At 33.1% G+C, this 11,628-nt stretch overlaps 1 protein-coding gene across 3 annotated transcripts; it reads left to right on the top strand.

Annotated features, from left to right (window-relative positions):
• The first annotated feature begins 166 nt into the window (after positions 1–166).
• On the top strand, positions 167–10,609 carry LOC144843665 (integrator complex subunit 6-like). 3 transcript variants are annotated; one of them, XR_013612276.1, is made up of 18 exons: positions 167–428; positions 606–680; positions 1,411–1,560; positions 1,867–1,956; positions 2,354–2,543; positions 2,963–3,094; positions 3,484–3,609; positions 4,859–5,073; positions 5,291–5,443; positions 5,629–5,761; positions 6,060–6,154; positions 6,720–6,913; positions 7,040–7,305; positions 7,481–7,629; positions 7,776–8,028; positions 8,147–8,446; positions 8,849–9,362; positions 9,499–10,609. XR_013612276.1 is itself a non-coding variant. In XM_078700549.1 (17 exons), exons 1-17 carry the CDS (start codon positions 318–320, stop codon positions 9,067–9,069), a joined length of 2,850 nt encoding a protein of 949 aa, XP_078556675.1. In that variant the 5' UTR covers positions 167–317; the 3' UTR covers positions 9,070–10,609. The 3 variants fall into 3 exon arrangements, 2 of the variants coding, with proteins under 2 accessions (XP_078556675.1, XP_078556674.1); XM_078700549.1 differs by having other exon boundaries at positions 4,862–5,073; positions 8,849–10,609; XM_078700548.1 differs by having other exon boundaries at positions 8,849–10,609.
• Positions 10,610–11,628: the final 1,019 nt, after the last annotated feature.

Raw genomic sequence — 11,628 nt, 5'->3', positions numbered from 1 at the left:
TATATAATAATTAATATTTTATATCGCTGTACAGTATAATTATACTGAATATAAATAAGTTTTTGTTTAGCTCTAGAGGATGTGACGTCAAATAAACCAAGTATGCAAATATGGCCGGGTAGGTCGGCAACCAATCACGGAGATCATGGCGCGGAGATCACATGACCCTTCGATGTGGCGTGCTGCTGCTCAAACGGCAGCGTTAAGCTCGCCAGCAAGTGAAAAAAGGGGACTGTAATTAGGTTTATTTTATTCGTTATAGGCCGTATTTTGACCCAAAATTCAATATATTCGTGCTGTAATAATCAAACTTCAAGATGCCGGTGTTAGTTTTTCTCATCGATACCAGTGCTTCTATGAATCAGCGGACACATTTGGGCACTACAATGTTGGATATTGCGAAAGGGGCCGTGGAAACGTTCATGAAGGTATGGGGGTGTCGGATTTTCGAGAAATTCATTTTCGATGACTACCCGACGATAATACATTAAATCGGGCCATTGAATAACATTTTTGAAAAGAGACATCCCTTATGTTTTGTTTATAATAACTGACGTGATTCCAATTCTCTTGAAATATAAAATAATTTTTATTATTATCCCTAGGTTCGGATGCGCGACCAAACAAGTAGAGGCGATCGCTACATGCTCGTCACTTGTGATGAACCAGGCACAATAAAGGTACAATCAAAGAAACAGAATTTCGTTTTTAATAGCATTTCTCTTTATAAATCTGGCGGTTTCCCTGGTTGCAGAGCATCTCAAATGTATGTTGTACACTGAAATTCTCCTACACCAACAAAGAAATCGTTATATTTTCCAAAAATTAAAGAGATTTTGACGTCGAGTGCTTCCTCAGTATAGGTTGCAGCAACGTCTGATGGGATACCCTCATTCATATGCAAATTTTATACGCACCGAGTCCACCAATGTTGGTGGCGTATGTTTTGTTATTGTTTTTATTTATTCATGCGGCTCTGTAAAGGAAGCATGTTAAGCCTTTTCATAATTTCAATTCAATTATTTCTCAATGAATTAATTATGAAATTTTATATTTATGAAGTTTTATCAGTCAATCTTCCCCCCACCACTCAAAACCAACATTGATTGATTTACACAGATAGATACAATTATAAACAAATAAAACAATTATAAAATCAGTACAACAGTAAGACTCGAGTTAAATTAAAAGGATATCCCAAAAAATAAATTACATAATTCCATTGGGGTCCAGAACACGGAAAAACACAGATTCCATAAACAAATTATAAAAGAAGAAATTAAAAATGAATAATCCAAGACGTAAAAAACTATGATTTAAAATGTTAAATTTGTATAAAAATGGTTAAAAAAATCGTTATATATTTAAGTTATTGATGATGTTCAGATGATAAAAAAATTATTTTTTTAGGCGGGATGGAAAGATAACCATGCAACCTTTATGACAGAGCTAAAAAATCTTGAAGCTACCAGTTTGTCAAGTGTCGGTCTTGCCCTTCGTAAGACCTTTGACCTATTGAATGTCAACAGGTTGTACACCGGTATCGACAACTTTGGTTTGGTAAGTTTCAGGTTCTATATATAATGCATTTACTTGTATGTATATATCCTAAGATCCTTAAATTCTGTCTACACTCAAACTAGTTTGATAAAAAAGGTGTGCCCAAATATGGTAGTAATATTCCTAAATATGGTAGTGATATGACATCATCATGTCCATATATGGGCACATCACATTTTTTTTAAAGTTTGATAGTGTAGACAGAGCTTTAGAATTTATTAGGAATATTCAATTACATTGCAGAAATAATAATACTGTATACAAAAACTAATCAAATTTGATGACATTTTAAATTGATTGTTTTAGGGACGCAATCCTTTCTATTTGGAACCAGCAATGATTATTGCAATAACTGATGGGAGCTCTCTCACTTCAACTACTGGTGTACATGAGGAGGTATGAGAATACTGACATTAACACATCAACATTTTAACTTAAGGTCGAGATCTTGTCCTTGTTTATTTAGCCGTTCTCGATCTCGATCAGGCCGTCATATGCATTGCATTGCTCTTGAGAGAGAACTTACGTGCATTATCTATTTATATATTAGGTCTTTCATCATACCAAACAATATGCAATATTAAAAATTCACAATTTAGTAGAGTCAATGCACTTAAAAATGGTTACATTTTAAGTTTATATCAACATTTTTAATTCCAGTCTTCCTCTGTTTCATCGTAATTTAAGTGATTCTGAGTTGTTGTAATTGTCTGTTCTGGTAATCATCCTGTAAGTGGCAGATATTTTTCTGCTGTTTTTGGTTTTAAAAATAAAATAAATTGATTCTTTTTAGCTTCAACTTCCAATGAGTTATTCGATTCCTGGTGGTGATTTAACTAAGGAACCATTTCGATGGGATCAGCGTTTATTTGCTCTAGTCCTTCGTATACCGGGTGTAGAGAAGCCAGAGTTAGAGAGACCGGGAGGTTCTATGGTTCTTGTTGACAACTCACCAATAACATCCATGTGTGAGGTAACAGGCGGTGAGTAAAGAAAAAACATATTTTATTATTTCTTATTTTAATTAATTAATTTTTTTAAGTAAAATTCATAAATTTGAGAAATAATTGACCAATAGATGCACTGATTTTTGTTTAAATAACATATTATAAAAGTTACTGTAAATAATTAATTAATAAGTTCAAATAAACTCCAAATAATGAGAGGGAAGTCATGACTCCTGATGATAATAAATGAAAATCAAAACGTTGAATCCTAACTTTGCTCTCAATATTTGAATCAGTTTTATCCTGTGTCAATTTTAAATTTGATAGAAACAAAGTATCGCCCACTATTTTCTAAAGTTGATATTCTTATTACAGATTGTTGTTTGCTTTGTTCTGGCAACTGTTCTGAATTGTACAACCGTTTGAGCATGCTCATTGAACTTGTTTTCTTTCAGGTCGTTCCTACAATGTAAACTCAATGAAGACTCTTTACCAATGTTTAGAGTCATTATCACAGAAAATGCAGAGTGGTGTTGTTTTACATTTTGAGAAAATTGGACCAGATCCTCTTCCAATAGTTCAAGAAAGTAAGACATTTACTTTTTGTTAGTAAAAGCTAGTGTTTTCCTACTCTTTATTCAAAAGACTGAACCATGCTACACAGGGGTGTTGGGGCTTGGGGTGGATACCAGTAATTTAATATTAGTGTGTATTTCATTTTCGCCAGCCAAAACATAATACTGTAAATGAAGCAAAAATGCTGCAAGTCCAATATTAAAACTAGGATCAAAGTTTTTTACTTAATGTACTGTAAAAAAGACTTAATTGAAGGCAGGAAATAACCACAAGAAGGTAGTAGTTCTAGAACCAGACTATTTCTATTGTTTTATAAGAAGGTACTGTAGGTAGTACCATATTTGTTATAATTTCATTTACCTGTTTTATTTACATTAACATTATCTATTTATTTTTATAGCTTATAAAGCAACCGCAATAACTAGTAATAATAATTCAACAACAAAGTCGCCACAGACGTTATCTGTGGATGGAAATCCAGTAAATGGAGTCAAACAGGAGAGCAAACCAGAAGTCAAAAAGGAAGGTGTGTATATACTTTTCCTGTACAAATATTTCTTAGTTTTTACTTTCATAGTCATAGTATTTTTGTTTGAACAGAAATTTATTTTGAAAACTGGCATATCATAATATATAAATAAAACATATTTTCTTAAAGAATTCTCTTAAAAAAAGCAATATTCTGCCAAACTACAAACAAAAAAATACTACAATTTTGTAGTTTTATTCTTTCTCTTTTAATTCTCTTTCATTTAAATATATATTGAATACATCCAGAATAAAGAATATAAATTCTTTTTATTAACTCTGTCTACACTATCAAACTTTATGTGACAAAAAAGTGTGATGTGCCCAAATATGGTAGTGATATGACATCATCATGTCCATATATGGGCACATTACGTTTTTTTCACATAAAGTTTGATAGTGTAGACAGAGCTTTAGATTGTATATTTTATGAATTGCTAATAATTATTTGTGTGTCGTGATAACAAGAATCTAAATAAACAGAAACACCTTTTAACAGCAGTAATAGAAATAAACCAAACTTGCCAAATAATACAGTACATTCTTTGTTATTGACCGCACTCTACTCATTTAACACTACATTTGATTGGTTATTGACCACACTCTACTCATTTAACACTACATTTGATTGGTTATTGACCACACTCTACTCATTTAACACTACATTTGATTGGTTATTGACCACACTCTACTCATTTAACACTACATTTGATTGGTTATTGACCACACTCTACTCATTTAACACTACATTTGATTGGTTATTGACCACACTCTACTCATTTAACACTACATTTGATTGGTTATTGACCACACTCTACTCATTTAACACTACATTTGATTGGTTATTGGCTGAATGTTGTTTCTCTCAAATCGACAATGCATTAATCCGACTGTAACCCTGATATAATAGTTTCCTTCCTTTTTCATCTAATTTTCTTGGCTGTTAGTTGAGTTATTTGATTTGAAATGGCATTGATAACACATGGTAATTGTTAGTGTCTAACTTACCTCTAATAACAAAGCATCATTTAAGACTTTAAATTGAAATTAAGTCAATCACACCCTTGCTTCCTAATTAACATTTTAAAAATCAAATTCAAAAACATAAATTAAATAAAAGATAGTGTTTTGTTTTTTTATAAGACAAAAATTATTTATTATTTAGTAAGTATTTACTACAAGTTCAATTATAACATAGAGAAGAAATACAATTGTGATATACCTAAAATTATGATTCTTATCTACAGCAGGTGAAGAAGATGGAAGCAGTGAGATAGCATCTTTAAATATCAAAACTCTGCCCGGAAACACTCGTTTAGGCGTTCCATCACCGATTCCCGATAGTTCCTGGCACAACTGTCATCGTATGATTTACGTTCGGCCAAATCCTAAGACTGGTTTTCCGTCTGGTCATTGGCCAGTTCCAGAATCATTTTGGCCAGACATCAACTCACCAATGCTTGTAAGTTTCAAGACATTCAATAACTCATAGCTTTAGAAATGTTTGCAAGCACTGAAAAGTAATTACGTTTAATGAGTCATTAAAAAAAAAGCAACTTTGAAGTTTAATATATAATATTTTAAACTGATTATTAGATCGCCTTTTTATGCAGCCATTCACACAACTCTCAATTTGTTTACTTATAAAATTGTAATATTTGTAATAATTGTTTTTCCAGCCACCTAGGGATTCACATCCAGCAGTGAAGTTCTCGTGTGCAAGTTGTGACCCAATGGTTGTTGACAATGTACCATTTGATAAATATGAGCTTGAACCTTCACCTTTGACCCAGAACATATTAGAACGTAGAAATCACAATATTTGTTGGCAGGTAAGATGTTTTGGAATTGAGTTTAATTGAGTTAATTCTTACTGAACTGACTTTTTAAAACATTGTAGACCAGTATTTTAATTTTGGTGGTTGTTTTTAACACACAAAAAATAATTGTTTCTGGGGTAGTAAACCAATGCAGAATAATCAAATGTATGACTATATATAATATGTTTTTTTTCTAGGTATTTATAGCCAGCAGTGGAAAAAACAGTGACCTAGGTCATCCGTTTGGATATCTGAAAGCAAGTACTAACTTAGCTCATGTAAACCTGTTTATTATGCCTTACAATTATCCTGTTGCACTCCCTCTACTTGGTAAGATACAGCCTGTTGTCTTAATATGTTGCTTAAGATCTGTCTACACTATCAAACGTTCTGTGACAACAAAAATGTGATGTGCCTATATAGGGGCATGATGATGTCATATCACTACCACATTTGGGCATATCACACTTTTTTTGTCAAACTACTTTAGATAGTTTAGACAGAGCTTAACACTAAACATTATTTATTATAAACTGGTTAGATAGTTTAGACAAGCCACTAAGACCATTTTTTATATTAACACTATGTTGATTTACCAACCAGTTTCTTTTTTGGTTTTGTTTAACAGATGACCTCATTAAAGTGCACAAACTAAAACCTACAATAAAATGGAGAACCAGTTTTGAGCAATACTTACGTGATGTTCCCAGTTATTATTTAGGGGTATGTTCAATTTTGTTATAACTTTCAGTAGAGAAGCTTATTTAAGTTTTGATCTTAACCAAATGTTTAAGCCTTTTGTTTTCTATTGTCCGGTAATTTGTTTGTTTTGTTTGAGTCTTACCATTGTAATGACTTTTTCCATTGCAAATCTCATCTTTATTACACATTGTCATAATATATTTTAATTGTTTTTAAGTGTTTCAGATTTATGAATTGTGCTAGTTTTGTTCAAAACAACTATTTTTATATGGATTTGTGTCCTATATTTTTCAATAAACTTTTATTTCACAACAGAATCTAAAATAGTTAACCTGTAAGTGTGTGTTAAATGGGTACCCTCTGTAAGCTACAGTAATGGGTTCCCACTGTATGTTAATTGATAAATTAGCATCTTTTAGACAAATGCTTATACTTACTGTGTTTTATTCATAGAAGATTCCTCCATATTCTATAGCAGTTGTATTAAACTATAATAAGTCTTGTGTACATAGTATCTACTACATAGTGTTTACCATTTATGTTTAAGAAAATGTGGTAGTATTTTTGAATACAATATTTTATGTAGCCTTTAAGAACGGCATTGAGAAGGATGGGCTCACCTAATTTGATTCAAGAAAATGTTGAGAATTGCCTGAGTTACAGCGTGGTAAACTACTTGAAGAAGTTAAAACAACAATCGAAAATTGAGGCAGAGAGAATGTCCTCACTTATACCAAAAAAGAGATCACATAGAGATATTAGTATCAAAGTATTACAAAGGTAACAGCTTTAATTACTTAATTTTACCGAAATAGCAGCACCGCATTTTAACCAATATTTAAATGTTGTATGATTTACTGTAGTAGTTGCCAATCAAGTTCCAAATTATAATCTTTTTATTTACAGATCTCAGATGCCTTCACTAGCTGTACGGAAGGATTTCCAGCAACTTCTACAAAGTATAACGGGTGAAACAGTGACCTCAAGACCTGACAACAACATTTCTTTATTCCCTAATTATTCAGTAGCTGCACCCATACACAAACCTGTCCGACAGCAAGTGTATCACAATCCCTTTGATATTCCACGGAAAGAACTAGTGGAACAATTACAAAGGATGCGGAAGAACCTAATGCGGGTTGCTTCTACTGGTGTCAAAAACACGGATAGTGGTAAGATATTGGAAGTCTCTAATGTGCAAACTTCTAAGAAAGCTAAACTTTCTTTTGATATTTCAAAATAACTTGTAAAACATTTCCTAAAGTGATATATTCGATTGGAATATTGTTGGATAATTTTAGAATTTGTAAGCTTGTCTAATTTTCAAATTATCTTTTCACTGTCTAGATATTCTACATGACATTCCCATAGCAGAAATGGGCAACTATCAAGACTACTTGAAGAAGATGCCAACAGCTCTCAGAGAAGCTGATCCACCACCAGCACGTCTTCATATGTTTGGAAATCCATTCAAGTTAGCGTCGGAAAAGGATAAGGTAATGATACTACATTACAGTACTTTCTACATATACATGTATTGCCATTGCAGTGTTTTTAAATGTAACCTCATTAAATATCCCAATTAAAAAAGTTTCACATAATCTAGCAAATATATTTACTTGCTTCTCTTTTTTTTCTCTAGAAAATGATGGTGGATGAAGCTGATCTTAACGATACGTTGACAGCACCGCAGCAAAGGAACAAGAGATCGCTTGACACTCCACCACCGTCACCAGCAGCCAAACGGCTGCGTCCATCCACCCCTTCCCCACCGAGTCGTCGACCAAACTCACCAGCCATGATAGGCAATGTTCAAGGTGGAATATTAAGGAAACCGTACTTAGAATTGATACAAAGACGTGAGAAAAAACCTCCAATTGACCAAAATAGTCAAGGTAATCCTTTTAATTTAGCTTATTTTACAATAAAGTTGAAGAAATGTTCACATTTTAATACAGTAATTTGTTTTGCACTCAGCAGCTAATGTCCACTATAATCTTTGGATATTTTCAGGCAAACCACCGCCCACAGATGAAAACACCGACATAGTACTTATAAAACCTGAACCTCGTCCGGCAATCTCTAACAATTCAATTGATGCACTAGAAAATGAGTTGACAACAATTTTCGACTACACTGAACTTCATACAGAACCAGGTATCAATAATTCTACACAGCGAAAACCGATTAATAATGTGGACAAGAAGACAGTAGACAAGGAACCAAAAGCTTCCATTAATCGGGCGGCCATTAATGAAATGAATAAAACGATAAAACTTGCAATAATCAAAGAAATTCGGAAACCAGGACGAGGTAGGTGCTTTTCAAACAGTATTCATCTATTAAATCATTGTAAATGATAATTCAAGTTATAAGGAAAATAAATAATGTATTACAAACTTGTATTAATTATAAACTGAACATGAACCATATGCGTGGTGTGTGTGAGTATACACACATTTGTATTAGTTCGTTTTATATTATGTATTTATTCTTTTGCCTATATTTTTCTCTTTGTGATAATACTTGTTTTGTTTTAAAGGGTCTTATGACTACAGACAATTACTTGTCTCTGTAAAATCCCTGTAATGTAAATATTTATATTGCTTAATAAATGTGAATTCATGTGCAAGAGCCACCACTTATTGAGACTTTTTGTAAGAAATGTCATTGAGTACCTGCTAAGATAACATAGTTTTCTTCTTTTTTCCCCAGATTATAGCAAAATATTTGATAAGTTGAATAATATTCAAGGAGACCTAGATACCAAATACTTATTTATTAATAACATAATTAAAGAAGCTGGACGATTTAAGAAAAGGCGACTTATTGAAATGCTTATTAAGTTTCAAAAAGCTGTTGTAGAACATGAAGAAAACATTAATAAACGACGCAATAATAGTACAAATAACCATAAAAATTCAGTAAAGAGGTAGCACCTCGTATTGGAGTAAGAGGTAATAGTACCAATAACAATGCAAGAAGGAATCCAGTAAAGAGGTAGCACCTTGTATTGGAGTAAGAGGTAATTGTACCAATAACAATGCAAGAAGGAATCCAGTAAAGAGGTAGCACCTTGTATTGGAGTAAGAGGTAATAGTATCAATAACCATGCAAGAAGGAATCCAGTAAAGAGGTAGCACCTTGTATTGGAGTAAGAGGTAATAGTACCAATAACAATGCAAGAAGGAATCCAGTAAAGAGGTAGCACCTTGTATTGGAGTAAGAGGTAATAGTACCAATAACAATGCAAGAAAGAATCCAGTAAAGAGGTAGCACCTTGTATTGGAGTAAGAGGTAATAGTACCAATAACCATACAAGAAGGAATTGAGGAAAGAGGTAGCACCTTGTGTAGGAGTAAGAGGTAATAGTACCAATAACAATGCAAGAAGGAATTGAGTGAAGAGGTAGCACCTTGTATTGGAGTAAGAAGTAATAGTACCAATAACCATGCAAGAAGGAATCCAGTAAAGAGGTAGCACCTTGTATTGGAGTAAGAGGTAATAGTACCAATAACAATGCAAGAAGGAATTGAGTAAAGAGGTAGCACCTTGTATTGGAGTAAGAGGTAATAGTACCAATAACAATGCAAGAAGGAATTGAGTGAAGAGGTAGCACCTTGTATTGGAGTAAGAAGTAATAGTACCAATAACCATGCAAGAAGGAATCCAGTAAAGAGGTAGCACCTTGTATTGGAGTAAGAGGTAATAGTACCAATAACAATGCAAGAAGGAATTGAGTAAAGAGGTAGCACCTTGTATTGGAGTAAGAGGTAATAGTACCAATAACAATGCAAGAAGGAATCCAGTAAAGAGGTAGCACCTTGTATTGGAGTAAGAGGTAATAGTACCAATAACAATGCAAGAAGGAATCCAGTAAAGAGGTAGCACCTTGTATTGGAGTAAGAGGTAATAACAAATAGCCATACAAAAAGGAATTATCAAAACTCCTCCAGTGGCGCTATGTAGACAAAAATCAAAATCTTTGGCAAGTAATTATATTCAAGATATTTTATTTGTCCTTGTTATCAATTCAAGGGGGATCAATTTAAAAACTATTTAATATGAAGCTGCCTACATATGGATATAATCTACTATAGAAAAAGACACTTAAAATCAACGATTTAGAAAATCTATTATTTGGATTAGTGAAATAATAAACATTGATATCTGAAGGCTTTGAATGAAAGCGCATGCATATTACCGATTGGTTACAAACAATAGTTACTACATATGTTTTTCTGGTACTAAAGGTTTTGGATGGCAACGCCTATAGTGTTACCGAGTATGCACCAAGGATTATGGCATTATTAATATCCTTCTTGTTTTATTGACAGTGAATTTGTTATATGTCTTTACTAGTGCAATCGAGATCGTTTGCAAGACCGTATTAAGTTGTATATAAAGTAATATAAATATATATTTATTTCACTTTGAAATGAGTTTTGTATAAATTGATTTGATAGACAACTGCAATTGTGGTGTTTGCTTATTTGTGTCAGTTTTGTTGTTTATTGGGATGTACTTCGGATGGGACGTAAAGCCGTTGGTCCCGTGTACATAGGCCTAGTGCACGTTAAAGAACTTTGTACACTATTCGAAAACAGTAGGGGATTGTCCCTCGGTGTGCTGATATGTATATGCACTGCTGACTGCCGTTGATCCGGAAAGGGCCTAATTCGACTTTTCTCAGTTTCCATTTAAGCTCGAGGTTGATAATAAATACCTTTATTATCTCCAGTCGCGCCATTTTCGATTGTTTGAGATTGAACACAATAGGATGGTATCCGGCATAGAAGATCACGTTTACCTTTGGTTTACATAACATTCACAAGTGTTATTATATCAAACACAGTTTGAACATCCAAAGAAATCTGGTTTTTCCGTGTATGTCCCTACTGTTTACCTACCGGTCTTACTAAGATAATGTTGATGAATGATAATGACAATAAATAAACGTTGTATATTGGAACAATACAACAACATAGTGTTCTCTCGCCTCGGTGTACCATTTCTCATCTTATTGTTCGCCGATCTTTAAAACAACGCATGTCTCGAACTAGTCAAAATCGTTTGGTTTATATTTGTTTGTTGTTTGATAACGGCTTCCAGGTACAGATATTAAATCTTCACGAGGGTTTTCCTTTTATTTTTTTTTTTATATCTAGGCCTATTGTCTATTGTTTATTTTCTGTTATCCACTTATGTATATGGCCGGTGCCGGATATTCCCATACCTGTATTACTAAGATAAGATCGAGAACTGTAACCCTTTTTTCCCGGATAAATTCATTCAATTTATTATAATGTACAGCAAGGCCTACTGTATAATAGGTGCATTATTTGTAACGCGATTATTTTTAATGCGAGTAACCTAGGCCTATATTCATCGTAATGAGTTGTTTTAAATTGCGTTGTGTAGGCTATTATCCTTTCTTACTACCCATACAAAATGTCATTTAGTTGCCACTCCTTTTTTCCTCGGAATCGTATTTT

Source organism: Antedon bifida, chromosome 5 (genome assembly GCF_963402885.1).
Source record: "Antedon bifida chromosome 5, ecAntBifi1.1, whole genome shotgun sequence".
NCBI lineage: Eukaryota > Metazoa > Echinodermata > Crinoidea > Comatulida > Antedonidae > Antedon > Antedon bifida.
The sequence above is the reverse complement of the archived record's forward strand: the minus strand, read 5'-3'. Positions and strand labels throughout refer to the sequence as shown.